Genomic DNA, 17,623 nt, shown 5'->3' on the forward strand with positions numbered 1-17,623 from the left:
TAAGATAGACTAGGAAGAAAGACCTGGTGATCTACTGAAAATCAAAAACTGAAAACGCTATGGCTCACACAGCTTCGTGGGCAGCATTTTGTCTCATTGTGTACTGGGTCACCATGAGTTGGTGACCAACTCAACAGCAGCTAACAATAACAGAGAAACAAAGAATATGGGTGCTCCAGGAGAAGTGCAGACCATGAGCAAAGGCACAGGGCTGGGAAACAGCTTGGCCCACTTGTGAAAATGGAAGTCGCAAAGCCAGGTGTGTGTGTGGGAGGGGGGAAGGGTGGGCAATGAGATAGGGATCGGATCATGGAGGCCTTGGGGGCCATGCTGAGGGGTTTGGACTTACTATTAAGTGGCAAGGCACTGAAGGATTTAAGCAGGAAGAGTGACATGATCAGATTTGTGATTTTAGAAATGCAGAGGGTGGGCTGGAGGGGAGCCAGGCTGGAGGCAGGGAGGAGGTAGAGGTTATCTGAATAGAGCAGGTAAGGGTGAATGAAGGCAGCAATAGGTGTTGAGGATAGAAAGGATAAGGTGGATGCTGGGGATGGTGAATCAGTGGACTGGGAGCTGACCACATGTACCACTCCAGGTGCTTTTGGCAGCCAGCAACCACAACTGTGCCGCAAATGACCCAAGCAACAAGTACATTTATTCCTGCACAGAAGAAGTCCGGATGTGAAGTGGCTTCAGGGTTGGTGAAGACGGTAGGAAAGGGGAATTCAGAGTGAAGAACACATTTTGAAGGGAGAGATGAGAATTCTTACTCAGGGTCAGCAGGGGAACAGCGGAGCCCCCAGGTGGTGCAAACAGTCAGTGTGCTCAACTGCTAACCAAAAGGCTGGAGATTTGAGTCCAGCCAGAGATACCTCAGAAGAAAGGCCTGGCAATCTACTTCCAAAAAATCTGCCATTGAAAACTCTATGGAACACAGTTCTACTCTGTCACACGTAGGGTCTCCATGAGTCAGAGTTGACTCGATGGCAACTGGTTTTTTTCTGGGGAACAGCGGGAGGAGGGGCCAGGTTGGTTGTGGCATGTGTGGGTCTGGAGCCCAGGGGAGGCTCGGGCTAGGGGGAGACCTGGGAACATGTGTCAACGCACCAGGGACTGAATCCAGTGGTGGCCCCGAGCCCCGACCTGCGGCAAGTGTGGCAGGGGAGTCAGACATCAACAGATAATCACACTAGTAGGGCATTAATTACTGGTGTAGTAAGGGCTGTGAAGGCTTTGGCCCCACCTAAAAGGGGGCCCTGACTTGACCAGTTTGGGGCCATCAGGGAAATAGGAACAGATGTGGCAGGGCCGTACAGACCACGGAAAGGAGTGGATGATGGGTGTTCCTGTGGCAGGGAGAAGGACAGCCACGGAGAGGGTGAATGCCTTAAAAAGAATGCAGGGCTGCAAACCAGACCCCGAAGAACAAGTATCTCCAAGGGGCAGGGAAGGAGGAGCGCGCAGGGCAGGGAAGGAGGAGCACGCAGGGCAGAGATGGAAAGAGAGTGGCCAGATGGGGTAGGCTACACTCTTCCTTCAAGAAGAAAGGCCGTGAGTAGTGTGGGATGTGGAGAGAGAGTCAGGAAAGCCAGCTGAGAAGACGCCCCTGGGTCTGTCCACGGGAGGCATTGGTGACTCAGGCGAAGGTAGTTTCTAAAGAGCACTGGGAGTTGGGAGCCAGACTGTGCATCCCTGGTGTTTTGTGGTCCCACTTGGGCTTCTGTGAAGGGGAAATTGGGTGGTATTCAGGTCAGAAGGTCGTTGACAAGCGGAATTATGAATGGAGTGGGTGGACAACAGCCTTGGGGTCCCTCCAAGGCCACTTTTGGTCAGTGGCTTCTGTTTGGTGACAAGTGAGCTTGAGGGTCAAGTTGTACAGAGGAGTTGGTCATGGGGATGAAGGTGGTGAGGTGCATGACAGGGCTGCAGTGAATGGTGGTGGTACAACTGGGAGGGTCTGTGTGAGTGGTGGTTTTAGGTTGGCGACTGTGTGTATTGTGTGTGTGGTATGTGTGTTTTTGTGTGTTGTGTTTGCGTGTGTGTGGTATGTGTGTTGTGTGTTCTGTATGGGTGTGTTGTATGTTCTGTATGGGTGTGTTGCCTATATGCTGTGTTGTATGCTGTTTGTGTATGTTGTGTGTGGTGTGTTTGCGGTGTGTGCGTTCTGTGTTGTGTGTGTTGTTTGTTGTGTGTGGTGTGTTTGTGTGATTTATGTGTTGTGTTTGGTGTGTGTATATTGTGTTTGTTGTCTGTGCCGTATGTGTTGTGTTTGTTGTGCGTGTTGTGTGTTATGTGTTGTGTATGTATTATGTTTGTTGTGTGTGTTGTGTATGTATGTTCATGTGTTGTGTTTGTTGTGTATATTGTGTTTGTTGCATGAGTTGTGTGTTGTGCTTATTGTGTGTAGTGTATGTTCGTGTGTTGTGTACGTGTTGTGTGTGGTGTGTGTGTATGTGTTCTGTTTGTTGTGTGTGGTGTGTGTTGTTTGTTGTATGTGGTGTGCGTTTGTTGTATGTGGTGTGTGTTGTTTGATGTATATGCTGTGTGCTGTTTGCTGTGTGTGGTGTGTTTGTGTGTAGTGTATGTATGTGTTGTGTGTGTTCCATTTGCTGTGTGTGGTGTGTGTTTGTGTGTGTTGTGTGTATGTGTTGTGTTTGTGTGGTGTAGGGGGTGCTCCCACACACACAATGGGACCAATGAGCAGCTGAGGAATAGGGTCAGCAGGAATGAGCAGAGTCATCCCCGTGGAAACACAACTCCTGGTGATGGGTAGGGAGCAGCTGGGGAGCAGACACGGGTGGGAGTGGCCAGCTCTGCCCAATGGCTCCTGCCTCTCCCTGGGCCACCCTTCCCACCTGTTGGCCAAGCCTGAGAAAATGCCCATGCTGGCTGGGGCAGGGGCACTTCTGTGAGCATCTGGGCCAGCTGTAAGGGGGCTGCCCCCTGGGTGTAGCTGTGGGAGGCTCTGGGGGGTCTATCCAGGTCCCTGTGGGAGATGGCTGGCTGGAGGGGGCAGTCTGTCTGTGTGGCCCTTGCAGTAGCTGCATGTGATGGGGCTGCAGTGATCTCCCTGTGCGTACCTGCTGATGTGGGCCATTCTTCCAAGGCCATTTGTGATACGTGTGATTACCACCTCCCTTCCACAGACAGCTGGCTTAGGAGGGCTGGGCAGAAGGCCAGAGGGGCTAGGAGAGGCCTGGGAACTGACCCAGGAGACACAGCTGACAGTCTTCACAGGCTCAAATGCTCCTGATGGGTGCCCCTTCCCCTGTCCAGTTCATGCACAACCACCCGCTGAAAGCAGGCACTGGGGGCTCTGGCCCTACACCCACCATTGGAATTGTCTATCTCCTTGGCCCCCCTTCCCCCTTCTGTGTTAGCCTCTGGAGGCTCTCCTGATGGAGAGTGCTGTTGGGAACCTCTGCAGGGCCCAGGGCCTTCCCATCTTCCCACTCCCAGCCCAACACCAAGTTTCCCTAAAGCTCAGGAAAGGAAACCTTACATCTCAGAGGCATAGTCCAACAGGGTGCCGACAAGGCGCAGAATGACATTCCGAGGCACCACAAATATGAGAGACACCTAAGGCAGCCAGACAAGAGAAGAGAGGGCATTTCTGCTGATGTGTGGCAGCTATCAACGTCTATTCATCTTGAAATTGGGTGGGCGGGGGGCGGGGGGGGCAATTTAGAGATTGCCCCTGGGCGCTTGTTATCCTTGCTACATCTTTCTTTTCCCTTCCTTCCAACCCAGGGAGGGCCTGTACAGGCAGATGTGTCATGTTCTTCTTTCCCATGCCCCTGGCATACATCAGTAATCAATCACAGCAGTCTTTCCTTCTGGATCTGGGTGCCATCAGTGGTTTCTACCCAGAGCTCCAGACAGCCAGTATCTGCTAACCCAAGTCAGCCCTCAAGATAAAATCCATTTGCCGTTTCTGCCTTAGGCTGTTCCCCTAGAGCCCTCATTTCACTCCTGACTCCCTTCCCCCTCCCTCCCGTGTAGGGGGTCACTGTTGCCACAGCAAGCTGTGGTTCTCTCTCTGTCCCTGCAGGCTGAAGCCACGCAGTTCCTGGAGTTTGGGCCAAGAAGGTGGTTGAGGACACCGGGGCTTTGGCCCCCAGTCCCCAAGGCCGAAGAGGCTCTAGCTTGGTTTGCTATCAGTCCTGAGGGCAGCCGACCCCGCTGCCGGGGACAGTGAAGTACGGGGCCCAGGGTGGGGGGATGCTCTTGTGTCCAGCACCTGAGCAGCAGCTGCGACCCCATCCTGCAGGCACCTCTTCCGACTCTAGGCAGGGCCCGCACACCGGCCTCCCAGGCCTGTCCCTGGGCAGGCAGGAGGCAAATAGCAGACAGCAGGCGGACGCCGGTGTGGCTGCCCAGCACCCCGAGGGCTGCACACTGCAGCTGCCCGGCTGCCCACTGCCCTCCTGGCCCCTGAGCCTAGGATGCAAAGATGGCCAGAATGTCTCTGGCAACCCTGGTGCCTCTAGGCGCTGACTGCCTGCACCCCTTTACCCGGGAGTCCCTGGCTGCCATAGAACAGCGGGCCAGAGAGGAAGAAGCCCGGCAGCTGCGCAACAAGCAGATGGAGATCGAGGACTCCGAGCGCCAGCCACGCAGTGACCTAGAGGCCGGCAAGAGCCTACCCCTCATCTATGGTGACCCCCCACCAGAGGTCATCGGCATCCCCCTGGAGGACCTGGACCCCTACTACTGTGACAAGAAGGTCTGGGCCTGAGCAGGCTCCCTCTGTCTGTCTGTGTCCATCCATCTCTCTGTCCCCAGGCCTCATGAGCTCTCTCCCTGCCACAGACCTTCATTGTGCTCAACAAGGGCAAGGCCATCTTCCGCTTCTCCGCCGCACCTGCTCTTTACGTGCTAAGCCCCTTCAGCAGCATCAGGCGTGGTGCCATCAAAGTGCTCATCCACTCATATCCTGCCCAAGTGGAGTGAGAGTGGGGTAGGGCGGGGGCAGGGATGGGCAAAGCAAGGTATTCTGTCTGCCTCCCCTTCCCACCTGCTCCCTCACTTTCCTTGACCCTCCCCGCAACGCTGTTCAGCATGTTCATCATGATCACAATCTTGAGCAACTGTGTGTTCATGACCATGAGCGACCCACCTCCCTGGTCCAAGAATGTGGAGTAAGTACCTCCCTCCCCCACCTCGAGCATCCCAGCCCTGGGACACAGCCCGTCCCGAGTCTGCACCTCTGAATATGCTCAGAGTGACACTGCTCTTGTCTTCCAGGGTGACACACACCGTCATACCTATCAATGTCTTAAGGCCCCAGGGTGACACACACTGTCACTGTCACCCCCATCAATGTCCTCAGCCCCCTCTGTGGCACATTTCACTTCTGGGAGGTCCACCCCAACGCACACACCTGCACCTGAGTGTGACATGCCTGGCCGGCCCTCTCCCCACCAGGTATACCTTCACAGGGATCTACACCTTTGAGTCCCTCATCAAGATACTGGCCCGAGGCTTCTGCATTGACGACTTCACATTCCTCCGGGACCCCTGGAACTGGCTGGACTTCAGCGTCATCATGATGGCGTGAGCAGGGGTCCAGGGGCATCCTGAGGCTGGAGTGGATGAAGGAAGGAGGCTAGGCTTCCGAGGGCACCTGACTGGGCTGAACCTCACAGAGGGGGGAGCTGCAGGGACTCCCTGACCAGTTGTGCAGATTGTGAGCTGTGCAATTCTGGGAGCTACCACTCCCAGGCTCTAGCTTCAAGACTCTCCTGATGCCCCTTCCTGTACAACCACGCATAGCAGCTGTAATCCACAGTCCCAGGCCCCTCACTTACTGGGAAAGTTGGGCTAGCCTTGCCACCCCTATGCCCCAGCAGCAAAGCTCCCACACTGTCTTTCCCACTCTCAGGCCCCAATAGAAACCTTGGGGTATCTGGACTGCCCCTCAAACCCCGGTGGTAACCCCAACTATAAGGATTCCTGGGCCTGGAGAAGCCCTGATTTCTGCCCTACAGCCTACTCCACCTCTGACACAGCCCCTATCCCAACCCCTCTGCCCAGGTACCTCACGGAGTTTGTGGATTTGGGCAACATCTCAGCCCTGAGGACCTTCCGAGTGCTGCGGGCCCTGAAGACCATCACAGTCATCCCAGGTACCAGGGCAGTGCAGGGACCCTCTGCCTGGGCCAGCGGGCTGCCCCATACTCAGGCAGGAGCCTGACACTCACATTCCAGGAACCTGACTCAGGATCACAACACACCAAAGCCTGGACACAGAGGGACCCTGTGGCCAGAGAGGGGAAGGGGCCCAGGCAGGAAGACCACCTGGCAAGGTGGTTATGAGCACAGACTCTGGGCTGCCTGGGTTCGATTCTCGCCTGACCTCGGGCAAGTGGTTTCACCTGTTTGTGCCTCAGTTTCCTTATCTGTAAAAAGGTGGATAATAATAGTACCCACTGATTGGGTTGTTAAGAGAGTTAAGCATGTTAATAGCTATAAGGTGCTTAGAACAGTGCCTGACACATAGTCTGTGATATGTACATGTGTGTTAATAAAATAAGCAATGGGACAGAGCAGAGGCCTCCACCTGAGAGAGAGACACAAAGGGAATGGATGATGGAAAGTCCCAGCCCTCCAGACTCAATTAGGAACACACCACACACCCACTGAGCAAGGAGTCCAGGGCAGTTCCAAAGTAATGCAACAGGGAGCACGAAATAAATAGAATCTGGATCATCTCAACCCTCAAAAAAGCCTGTGGAGAAATTAGAGGTGGCTCAGTCAAGGGAGAGAAAGACAATATGAAAATGGTGGAGAACAGGATTCTGGGAGAAGGGGAAATTGTTAAATCTTAATGCTAGAAAGGACCACAGCCGTTACCAGTTGCCAGTGAGTCAACCCCAACTCCTGGTGACCCCATGTGTGTCAGAGTAGACCTGTGCTCCATAGGGTTTTCAATGGCTGGTTTTTCAGAAATAAATCACCAGGCCTTTCTTCTGAAGTGACTCTGGGTGGAGTCAAACGTCCAACCTTTCAGTTAGGAGGGGAGCTTGGTAAACATTTGCACCACCCAGGGACCGCAGAAAGTACCTTGGGTCTCTTCTAGTATTGCAGCTGAGGCAGGGAGATTCTGAGAGATGAAATGCTTACCGGAGGCCGCACAGCACGGAGGCCACCAAGCCAAAGTCAAGCCTTACCTCTGTGCCTTGCTTGCAGCATCCTCGGGCTTCAGAGGGTGTTTAGAAGAAGGCTGCTGAGCATTTGTTTTCTACATCAGGATAAGAAAAGGAAATGAGCTAATATTGAGAGACACCATGATTAGGCCCAAGGAAGAAGTTGTGGCTCCTCCGTAGACAAGGGGACTCTCCCTGAAATTTCTTAAGAACTGTGTATGCCTTTATCTGTCCAAAGCGGCAGACTTTTGAGATCTGGTCAAGGTCGTCTAGAGCTTCTCAGAGTGAACCCTACTGTTCCTCCAGAGTTAATAAGCCTTATAAGAAAAAAGGCTCTGTGGTCAAATAAGCTAAGGAAACATGGTATTAAACAAAGTTAAGCAGTATTTGTTTCTGTAGGACTTTTCGGAGCCTTTAATGGGGTACTGTAAGTAATGATTCTCCAAGAATGGAATATAGAGTGCGACCTTTCCCAAACACATTGCTTAACCCCCCTTTTTAAGCAAACAACTTGGAGATTAGTGTTCTGTGGTGCACACTTTGGGAGTGCTCACCTAGCGACATTTAATAAGATCTGCTCATGCCTTTTTAGGAGTCTTTGGGTGGTGCAAACAGTTAACATGTTCGACTACTAACCGAAAGGTTGGAGGTTGGAGTCCACCCATAGGCACCTTGAAAGAAAGGCCTAGTGATCTACCCCCAGAAAATCAGTCATTGCAAACCCTATGGAGCAGAATTCTGCTCTGACACACCTGGGATTGCCATGAGTTGAAATTCAGTCAAGTGGTTTTGTGTGGCTTTTGGGTGTGTGTGTGTGTGCCTTAGGTGAAAGTTTGCAGAGCAAGTTAGTTTCTCATTAAACAATTAATACACGAATTGTTTTGTGACATTGGTTGCCAACCCCACAACGTATCAACACTCTCCCCTTCTCCACCCCAGGTTCTCTGTTTCCATTTGTCCAGTTTTCCTGTCCCTTCCTGCCTTCTCATCTTTGCTTTTGGGCTGGTGTGCCCATATAGCCTCGTATACATGACTGAACTACAAAGCACTTTCCTCGTGTGTGTTATTGTTTGCCCTATAGACCAGGTTTTGTGTGCTTTTGAGGAGCCCAATAGGTGGGGCAACAGCCCATTGAGCCTCGACAGTCCATTCGACTCATGGGTGAGATGCTTTGCAATTCAAAGGCTCTAGGGTGAGGACATGATCAGAAAAAGGGGGAGGGGCTAATTTTTGTTCGCCGAAATATACACAATAAAACGTACACCACTTCAACCATTTCTACAACGCACAATTCAGTGACATTAGTTACATTCTTCACGTTGTGCCTCCTTTGTCCACAACCTTTTCCAAACTACTTCATCATCAACACAAACTCACTGCAGAAGGGTAGGATCCCTTTGGGAAGGCTTCCAGGAAGTGGTGCCTAGTAAGTCAAACCTTAAAGGAGATGGGGATGCGGGCAGGGGTATAACTTATTACCCTGCCTTGTCCTCCCGTGACCCTAACACCCTTACTCTCTCTATGGCCAGGCCTGAAGACGATCGTAGGGGCCCTGATCCAGTCGGTAAAAAAGCTGTCAGATGTCATGATCCTCACCGTCTTCTGCCTGAGTGTCTTTGCCCTGGTGGGGCTGCAGCTCTTCATGGGAAACCTGAGGCAGAAGTGTGTGCGCTGGCCCCCGCCCTTCAATGATACCAACACCACGTGGTACGGCAATGACACATGGTATGGCAATGACACGTGGTACGGCAATGACACATGGTACAACAACGACACATGGTACGGCAATGACACATGGTACAGCCATGAGAGTTGGGTCAGCAACTTCACCTTTGACTGGGATGCCTACATCAATGATGAAGGTAAGGATGGCAGATAGGGTGCAAGTGGCGCCTGTTGGAGCCCCTTCCCCAGCTTCTTGTGAGATAAACATCATGGCCAACTGGACTTATATCCATGGATGGCACAAGCAGTTTATGATCAGCTAGTAACCTAAAGGCTGGTGGTTTGAACCCATCCAGCAGCATCATGGAAGAAAGCCCTGATGATCTGCTTCCATAACGATTACAGCCAAGGAAACCCAATGGAGCAGTTCTCCTCTGAAACACATGGAGTCACCATGGCTCAGAATCGACAGCAACGGGTTTTTTGTCTTTTTTGATAGTCCTTATTCCCTCACCTGGGCACTCCCTATCCTCTTTCATCACACTGTTTGTTCACATCCTGGTAGGGCCACCACTGGGTACCCACACACCCACATTGTATTCACATGCCCATACACAACAGGCACACTCACGACACACACATTCTCACACAGCCACTATTAGTCCATACAGTGCCTTCATGCAAATTAGAAAAAGCTGCCTCTTCTCAGCCTGGCGTCCTGCATTCTAGCCGCAGCTGTCCCCTGAGTCAGGTGTCCTGTGCAGGTATGTGGTAGTACCGTGAGCACACATACACATTCCTCCCCTCTCTCTTTGTGCCCCATGTCCTTCCTTAACAACCACACTAGGCACTGAGCTTGGAGCTGAGCTACCTGCAAGGTACCTACCCAGAGGCCAGCTCTGTGTATTGGAACTTGGGGCTGCCCTAAGGAGGAGGAAGGAGCACCTAGGGAGCATCCATTTGGTGTAGATGGTCCACGCAGACGTGTCCACAGGTGTGAAATGGGTATGTGTGCTCACAGTGTATACATGTGGGTAACATGCCTCCTTTGTGGCCTCTAACTCCCAAAGGGAACTATTATTTCCTGGAGGGCTCCAACGACGCCCTGCTTTGTGGGAACAGCAGTGACGCTGGGTGAGTGAAGCTGGGGAAGGAACAAGGCACCCCTGGGGCCTGGGGAGATAGGGGCAGAGTCAGGAGAAGGAACTGGGGTGGGTGGGAGTGCAAGGGAAAACCCAGGGGCATGGATGCAGCACTTCCCTGTTTTCAGGGGCACAGGCAGAACAGAAGGATTTTTCCCTTGGGGTTCCCCATCACTGTTCCCCATTTGGATCTCCTCTCTCTCCCTAAACCCAGTCCCCCATCCCATCCCTAGGCACTGCCCCGAGGGTTATGAGTGCATCAAGGCTGGGCGGAACCCCAACTATGGCTACACCAGCTACGACACCTTCAGCTGGGCCTTCCTGGCTCTCTTCCGCCTCATGACACAGGACTATTGGGAGAACCTCTTCCAGCTGGTACAGCAGCCCTCACCCTGCCCCTCTGTCCCTGCAGCCACCCCGCTTCAGGATGGTCAAGCCCCCAACAGGGGCCGTCTCCTTCAGGGAATCCCTCAGTGCTCTCTGACATGGGCACCTGCCAGATCCCAGCCGCCACCTTTTCTTCCTTCTCCGCCTTTGCCTTAAGAGCTGAGGTGTGGGCCCCAGTCCTCACAGTAGTGCACATTAGAAACTCAATTTTTCTCAAACACGTTCATTTCAGCTTCTGCTGTCTGTGGGGCAGACAGGATGAGTCAGGAGCAACAGTGCCTTCTGGTGCCTGCTGATGTTTCTAACACTGAAGGTGTTAATAATAACAGCGATGGCCAGTATCCGTGGAGCTCTTACTAGGTGTCAAAGCTAGGGTTCAAGCTGATCCCAAAGCCCATGTTCACCATTTTCTATCCTGACTCTCTGATCTGGAGGTGACTGGCTGGGGTCCTCAAAGTTCTGAGCCAGGGTATCAGGAAAGTCTGGGTTCCAAGTGTATACTCTGAAGCTCCCTGGAACGTGGTTTAGCCTGTAAAGGATGTCCATACACTGCCTCAAAGGTCCTCAAATCCCCAGGCTCTGTGAGGAACCCTTTGTTTACCCCTCCGGGCAATGGGGGTGTGGAAAAAAGAGCAGTGGGTAAAAGAGAGCAGAATAGAAGTGGGATGCCATGTGATACCCCTCTTCCCCCATCCCCAGACCCTGCGAGCAGCCGGCAAGACCTACATGATCTTCTTCGTGGTCATCATTTTCCTGGGCTCCTTCTACCTCATCAACCTGATCCTGGCAGTGGTGGCCATGGCGTATGCTGAACAGAACGAGGCCACGCTGGCCGAGGCCCGCGAGAAAGAGGAGGAGTTTCAGCAAATGCTAGAGAAGTTCAAAAAGCAACAGGAGGAACTAGAGAAGGTCTGGACTCAGAGAGAGGAGGCCAAGGACCCAAGGGGCTCGCTGACCCTCAGCCTGGGCTGCTTGGCTACTGGCTACCCCCAGACAGGCTGAGGGTGAGGGAGGGGCAGGGGGCAGGGGTTTCGAAGCAGGAGGAGCAGAAGGCCCCAGGCTAGGGGCTTTGATGGAATAGCTGACATCCATGCAGTAGAAAGGGTATTTTTCTGCTCTGTGCCTCAGCTTCCCTACCTGCAACAAAGAATCTGGAGTTGATCAACCTTAATTCAAATATCTCTGGCTTTGTGATTCTTTCTGGGCAGCACACGGGTCCGAGCTGAGGGAAAGGTTGAGTCCTGGTGAGGCCCAAAGGGCAGCTGCCCGTTTTCTTACCATCATGTCAAGTGCAGGGGTTTGTCAGGGTATCAGAGTTGAGGGTCTTCAGGGCTGAGGGTCCTCTGTCACTCTGGTCCCTACCCTGCTACCCTCGCCCTGGAAGTTAGGCCTTGCCCTCACCTGATCCCCCAACTAGGCTCGGCACAGGCCAAGAAAAGGAGCCAGGGTCAATTTGTCCATCCCCCCGGCTCAAAGCTGGACTTCATGCCCGCCTCCCTTGCTGGTCTGCAGGCCAAGGCCGCCCAAGCTCTGGAAGGTGGGGAGGCAGATCGGGACCCAGCCCACGGCAAAGACTGCAATGGTAGTGTGGACACGGGCCCGGGGGAGAAGGGGCCCCCGCGGCAGAGCTGCGGCGCAGACAGTGCAGTCTCGGATGCCATGGATGGTGAGTGCCCTGCATCCCGGGCCCATCCTACCCTGCTTGTCTGCCCATCCAGGCCACTCGGCTCCTAAAGGAGCAGGGTGTGGTCCAGCCAGGCCCAGCTCCAGGATGACAGTAACTTAATCTTGGCATGGAAGAAATGGCTGTGATAAATATAGTTTTGGCTTCACCTGGCCCAGCTCTGGCTGCAAGGCCCAGCCACTGCGGAAACTGGGGGCTTCCGGGAGGGCCTGGGGGCTGCCAAGACAATGGGGAAGGACAGGCTAATAATACTAACCAGGAAGGCTCAACCTTCCGGAAATCGGAGCTGCTGCTCCTCAAGTATCCTCTGGTTAGAAGTTAAATGTCAACAAATTCTGCCCAGGTAGAGTCACAGATTCCCCAAATCCCTGCCCCCTTCCCCCCCAGTGTCAGGAGAAGAATAGGATGGGGTAACAAGAGGAGAATGGATAGACAGCTAGATGAGCTGAACGATTAATGATGGGGGGGGGTGTGGGTAGATGAGAGGGAGGAAGGGAGGGAGAAAGGAAGGAAGAAAGGAGGAAGGGAGAGAAGGAAGGGAGGGAGGAGGGAAGAAAGGAAATCTGACACAGACTATGGAACTGCTGCACCCTGTGGGTGAAGTTCAAGAACATCTGGTCCCCTACCCCAGGCCAGCTTGCCTTGCACTAGGAAGGAGTTTGGGGTCCTAGAGGACTTTTTGCCAACCTCTCAAGGGCATGATCTCACCTGACCCTATATGGCGGGCATCCAGATGTCTGTCTGTCTGTGTGCCCCGAATGCTGAGGTACAGCCAGCCGAGGCTGGAGCCCGCCCAGGTGTTCCAGGGTTCAGACAGTGTTTGGGCACCTGCAGTAGCACTGGAAGGGAACAGGGTTAGAATCAGACTAGAACTGGCTGCAGCCTCTCAGAGAGGTTCAGGTTACTAATTCCTGGGTGGGGGCCAGGTCAGATGGCCCCCACCCCTGGGGTGCCCCAATCGTGCAGTCAACCCTGGGCCTCCGTGGGGCTGCCACTGCTCCAGTCCCCATTCTTCGTCTATGAACTGGGACTCGCTAGTCCTATTTACCGCACAAGTGTATGATGCTCCTTAAACGAGGCCATGCCTACAGCAGGGCGAGGACGGTGGAGGGCCTGAAAGGCCTGGCTAAGGAGCAGCGTCATCCCGTAGGCCTTACAGAGCCCCCAGGGCTTTAGAGTTGGGGGCAAGAGCAGGACGTGTTTCCAGAAAGCCACTCTGGTGACAAAGGATGGACTGGCTGTGATAGTCTGGAGGGGCCGCAGTGGGGAGGGAGAGCCCTCAGGTGGGGGGGTCTCAGTCTGCCCTGAGTGGAGCTGCCCAGCAGCAGGTGAAATGGGGACCCAACCCCCCGCAGCGGCCTCCCTCTCCCACCTCTCCCTGGGACCGCCGGGGGGCCCAGCCTGAGATATTAGGGCTTCTCCTAGGCCAGAATCACAAGCCCTCGCCCTGGGGGAGATGGGAGGAGTCAGATGGCCAGCGCTAACTGAGAGGCGGGGTTAGTGCCAAGAAGGAGGGCCTAAAGGAGAACACTGAGGGGCGTGACTTGGAATAGGCCTTGATGAGGGGGTGGGGTTTTGAGGTGGGGCTTTAAGGGGTGGGGCCATATGGGGCGGGACTTATAGGGGCGGGGCTTTGAGGGTGGAGCACTGAAAGGCGGGGCTTGAAGTGGGCCTGGCAGAGGGGGTAGGGTTTTGAGGGTCAAAGCACTGAGGGGCGGGGCTTTCAGGGATGAAGCTTTGAACTGACCATCTCTGAAGGGTCATATAGAGGAGGGGCCTTGAGGGTGGTGCACTGAAAGGCGGGGCTTGGGGTAGGCCTGGCTGAGGGGGTGCTGCGTTGAGGTGTGGGCCGCTAAAGGGTGGGGCTTGGAAGGTGGGACCGAAGATCTGGAGGAGAGAGGGGTGCGGGAAAGGGCGGGAACTCTCATTGGTTGTCTGTGTTGTGACTCCACTCCCAGAGCTGGAAGAGGCCCACCAGAAGTGCCCGCCGTGGTGGTACAAGTGCGCCCACACGGTGCTCATATGGAACTGCTGCGCTCCCTGGATGAAGTTCAAGCACATCATCTACCTGATCGTCATGGACCCCTTCGTTGACCTGGGCATCACCATCTGCATCGTGCTTAACACCCTCTTCATGGCCATGGAACATTACCCCATGACAGAGCACTTTGACCACGTGCTCACCGTGGGCAACCTGGTATGGAGGGGCCGGGGAGAGGGCAGTCATGCGGGGGCAGGCGAGCAGAGGGGTTGTCTGGGCTGTGTGGAAATATGGGCCACTACTGGGGGGCAAGTGAGGCCGCTATGAGTCCGAATGGATTAGACGGCAAGGGGCCTTTTACTTGGCGGGGGGGGGGGGGGGCATGTGGGGACAGATGGATTATTTCCACTGTATATGGGAGACACGACTTGATATTACTAAGGAGGTTATGAGTTGACCCTTGAGTTTCAGGGTATTTGGGAGCAGGAAGAGTGGAGGTGGGGTCCTGGGCTTCCAGAGGTCAGAATCCTGGGGGGCATAGGTCCCAGACCATCCATGCCCTGGTCGTCATGGGCCTGAGAGAGAGACCAAGGAACCTGCAAGTGAGGCATGTATATAGCCATGGACGCTCAGGCCCAAGAAGCCGAAGCTCACCCTGGAGGCCTCACCCCACCCCCACCCCCCTGCCTGCTATGTTTTCTCCTGAGTGGCCAGGCCATCTCCCCATCCAGCCCATCCCTGCCCCGCTATTGTTGACATGCACTGATCCGCCTGCTTATCCCTGCCCATTAGGAGCATTATCACCTCGTTGCCAGCCACGGTGGAGCCTGACAAAGGGAGAAAGCCCTCTTCCAGCCCTGGCCCTGCCCCACCCTTCCCATTTCCCTCAGTAATTTTTCCAGAACAGCAAATTGGCAAGATACTCCTCCCGCCCCAAGGTCGAGGGGAGCCCAGCGAGAGGCATGAGATTGGGACCTGGGCAGGATGAGGGCTGGGTAGGTGGCATGGAAATCAGACAGAGACCCTGGACTCCCCAGCCTAAGCAGCAGGCTTGTCATCCCAGTGGAGGTGCCCGAGGCAGCCATGGCCAGGCGGGGATGGAGGGGCAAGGGTGTGCTCTGGACTCCGTGCACAGCTGCTGGGGCGTGTGTGATGGGCTTGGCCCACCAGCCACCCGCCCCTTGCCCACACTGCACTGCCATCTGGGCACCTGCTATGGTCAGGGACAGTTCCTGGGAGGGGCTCAGCATGTGCCCAGGCAGGCTGTGGACCCAGGGCAGCTGGTGCCTGGCAGAGGGGGGCTGTGCCCAGGAGACTTTCAGGGGCTGTGTAGCCCTCAGATCCTTGTGTCCAGGGCTGGGGGGCAGCTCTGGCCTTTTCATTGATCCCAACTTCGCCACTTTTGGCCTATACACTAGACCTCCAAGTCCATGGAGGCTTTTTGGGTCCTGGGACTCCCCACCACCCAAGATAGAAAGGCTGTAGAGGTAGAGACAGTGAACCAAGCATGCCAAGAACTCAGTTTGAGACCTGACTCGTTGGCAAATGGACTGTATGACTTTCAGCTAGCCATGTAGCCTCTCTGAGCCTCAGTTTCTTAACTCTGAAACGACTGTGATAATCTCTCCCAACTTCATAGAGATTGAGTTACTAAAGAGGTCATAACGTGAGCCACAATGAATGAATGTTGACTATTAGGATTGGGTCGAGGCCCCCAAGAAGTTAAGGGATTTGCCCACGGTCACAAGGCCAGAAATTGGTGGATCCACATTTCTGGGTTGTACCGACCTCTGCCCTGTGGCATGGCCATTCTACCTCCCCTTCCCCCACCACCACCACACACACATGTGGAGTGTGGATACCACTCCTTGCCCCTCTCAGGGGTCTAGACCCCTTCCTCTCAGCCCCCACAAGCTCTGCCAGGAGGCAGGAGTAGGGCAGGAATCAACCTTCCAAGGCCCTGTGCTCCCTCAGGTTCTGTGATAGGGACCCCAACTCCACCCTGCAGGTCTTCACAGGCATTTTCACGGCTGAGATGGTACTGAAGCTGATCGCCATGGACCCCTATGAGTATTTCCAGCAGGGCTGGAACATATTCGACAGCATCATCGTCACCCTCAGCCTGGTGGAACTGGGCCTGGCCAACGTGCAGGGGCTGTCTGTGCTGCGCTCCTTCCGACTGGTGCGAGAGGCCCCCAGGGCCCAGGGCTGAGGAGGGGTGGAGTGTCCATACTAGGGAGGGTGGGCATGGGGGTGAGAAGGAGAAGCCAGAGTTCTGGGAGTAAGGTCCCCCTCTGCCCTAGTGGTTGACACTGAACCTCTCTGAACCTTTCTTACCTGTGCAACAGACAGAAAGGAGCCCTCCCTCCTTACCACACAGGGCTGCTGGGGGGAAGGGGCAAAATGACAACCCTAGGAGCTGATATTTGGGTTTGATTCCATAACAACCTCGGACGGGACTGGAGTAGGGACTTCAGCCACATATAGCGGACCTGAAAACTGAGACACTAGAAGTTCGTTAGTAGTAAGATCGAGACTCCTGAATTCGTATTCTTTCCACCACCCCATAGGAGCACTTCTTTTAACATACGGAGAGCATGAGGTGGTAGGATATGGATGTCCCCATTTAATAGAGAGGTAAACTGAGGTCTTAGATCACTCAGAGGCATGGTGTGGGCATTAGAGCTGCTCGAACTAGTTCTTTCCCTTAAGGATGGGGCTCCCTTGGGCTGGGCCTGGGGTCCCAGGGCCTCACTCACCCTTGCCCTCCCCCTGCCCGGCAGCTACGGGTCTTCAAGCTGGCCAAGTCGTGGCCAACACTGAACATGCTCATCAAGATCATCGGCAACTCAGTGGGGGCGCTGGGCAACCTGACGCTGGTGCTGGCCATCATCGTGTTCATCTTCGCCGTGGTGGGCATGCAGCTGTTTGGCAAGAGCTACAAGGAGTGTGTGTGCAAGATCGCCGCTGACTGCAGCCTGCCCCGCTGGCACATGTACGACTTCTTCCACTCCTTCCTCATCGTCTTCCGCATCCTGTGCGGCGAGTGGATTGAGACCATGTGGGACTGCATGGAGGTGGCCGGCCAGGCCATGTGCCTCACCGTCTTCCTCATGGTCATGGTCATCGGCAATCTTGTGGTGAGTGAGGCCAGCTGGATGGCTTCCCAACCTCGCCCAGGAAACCCAAGTGTACAGGACATTGCCCATTGCTTTATTTTCTTTAAAATCAGTTGTCGTTTTAGGGTCTGTGTTCTCTCGGGATGAACTGTGTGGAATTGCTGATGCTTGATGTTTTCAGCCACCCCATCTCCCAAGTGGCAATTTTATATGGTTTAATCCAATGGCTCTTAAATTTTAATGTACTTAAAAATCACCCAAGGTCCCTGGGTGGTGCAGATGGTTTGCACTCAACTACTAACCTAAAGGTTGGCATTTTAACTCACCCAGCAGTGTTGCAGAAGAAAGGCCTGGCAGTCTGCTTCCATAAAGATTATAGTAAAGAAAACCCTGGGGAGATCACTTCTACTCTGTAACACATGGGGTCGCCATGAGTCGGAATCGATTTGATGGCAGTGGGTTTGGTTTTTTTACTTAAGAATCACCCAGGAGCTTCT

At 54.3% G+C, this 17,623-nt stretch overlaps 1 protein-coding gene across 1 annotated transcript in view; it reads left to right on the forward strand.

The window, feature by feature from the left end:
* The first annotated feature begins 4,448 nt into the window (after positions 1-4,448).
* SCN4A (sodium voltage-gated channel alpha subunit 4) overlaps positions 4,449-17,623 on the forward strand; it is a 31,310-nt gene continuing 18,135 nt past the window's right edge. The window contains exons 1-13 of the mRNA XM_064270917.1: positions 4,449-4,726; positions 4,813-4,931; positions 5,052-5,141; positions 5,428-5,556; positions 6,037-6,128; positions 8,678-9,010; positions 9,884-9,947; positions 10,189-10,330; positions 11,042-11,251; positions 11,855-12,008; positions 13,985-14,223; positions 16,016-16,189; positions 16,791-17,147. Coding sequence (XP_064126987.1) covers positions 4,454-4,726; positions 4,813-4,931; positions 5,052-5,141; positions 5,428-5,556; positions 6,037-6,128; positions 8,678-9,010; positions 9,884-9,947; positions 10,189-10,330; positions 11,042-11,251; positions 11,855-12,008; positions 13,985-14,223; positions 16,016-16,189; positions 16,791-17,147 — 2,376 coding nt within the window. The 5' untranslated portion in view covers positions 4,449-4,453. The remainder of the gene's footprint in view (positions 4,727-4,812; positions 4,932-5,051; positions 5,142-5,427; positions 5,557-6,036; positions 6,129-8,677; positions 9,011-9,883; positions 9,948-10,188; positions 10,331-11,041; positions 11,252-11,854; positions 12,009-13,984; positions 14,224-16,015; positions 16,190-16,790; positions 17,148-17,623) is intronic.

Source organism: Loxodonta africana, chromosome 18 (assembly GCF_030014295.1).
Source record: "Loxodonta africana isolate mLoxAfr1 chromosome 18, mLoxAfr1.hap2, whole genome shotgun sequence".
Lineage (NCBI taxonomy): Eukaryota > Metazoa > Chordata > Mammalia > Proboscidea > Elephantidae > Loxodonta > Loxodonta africana.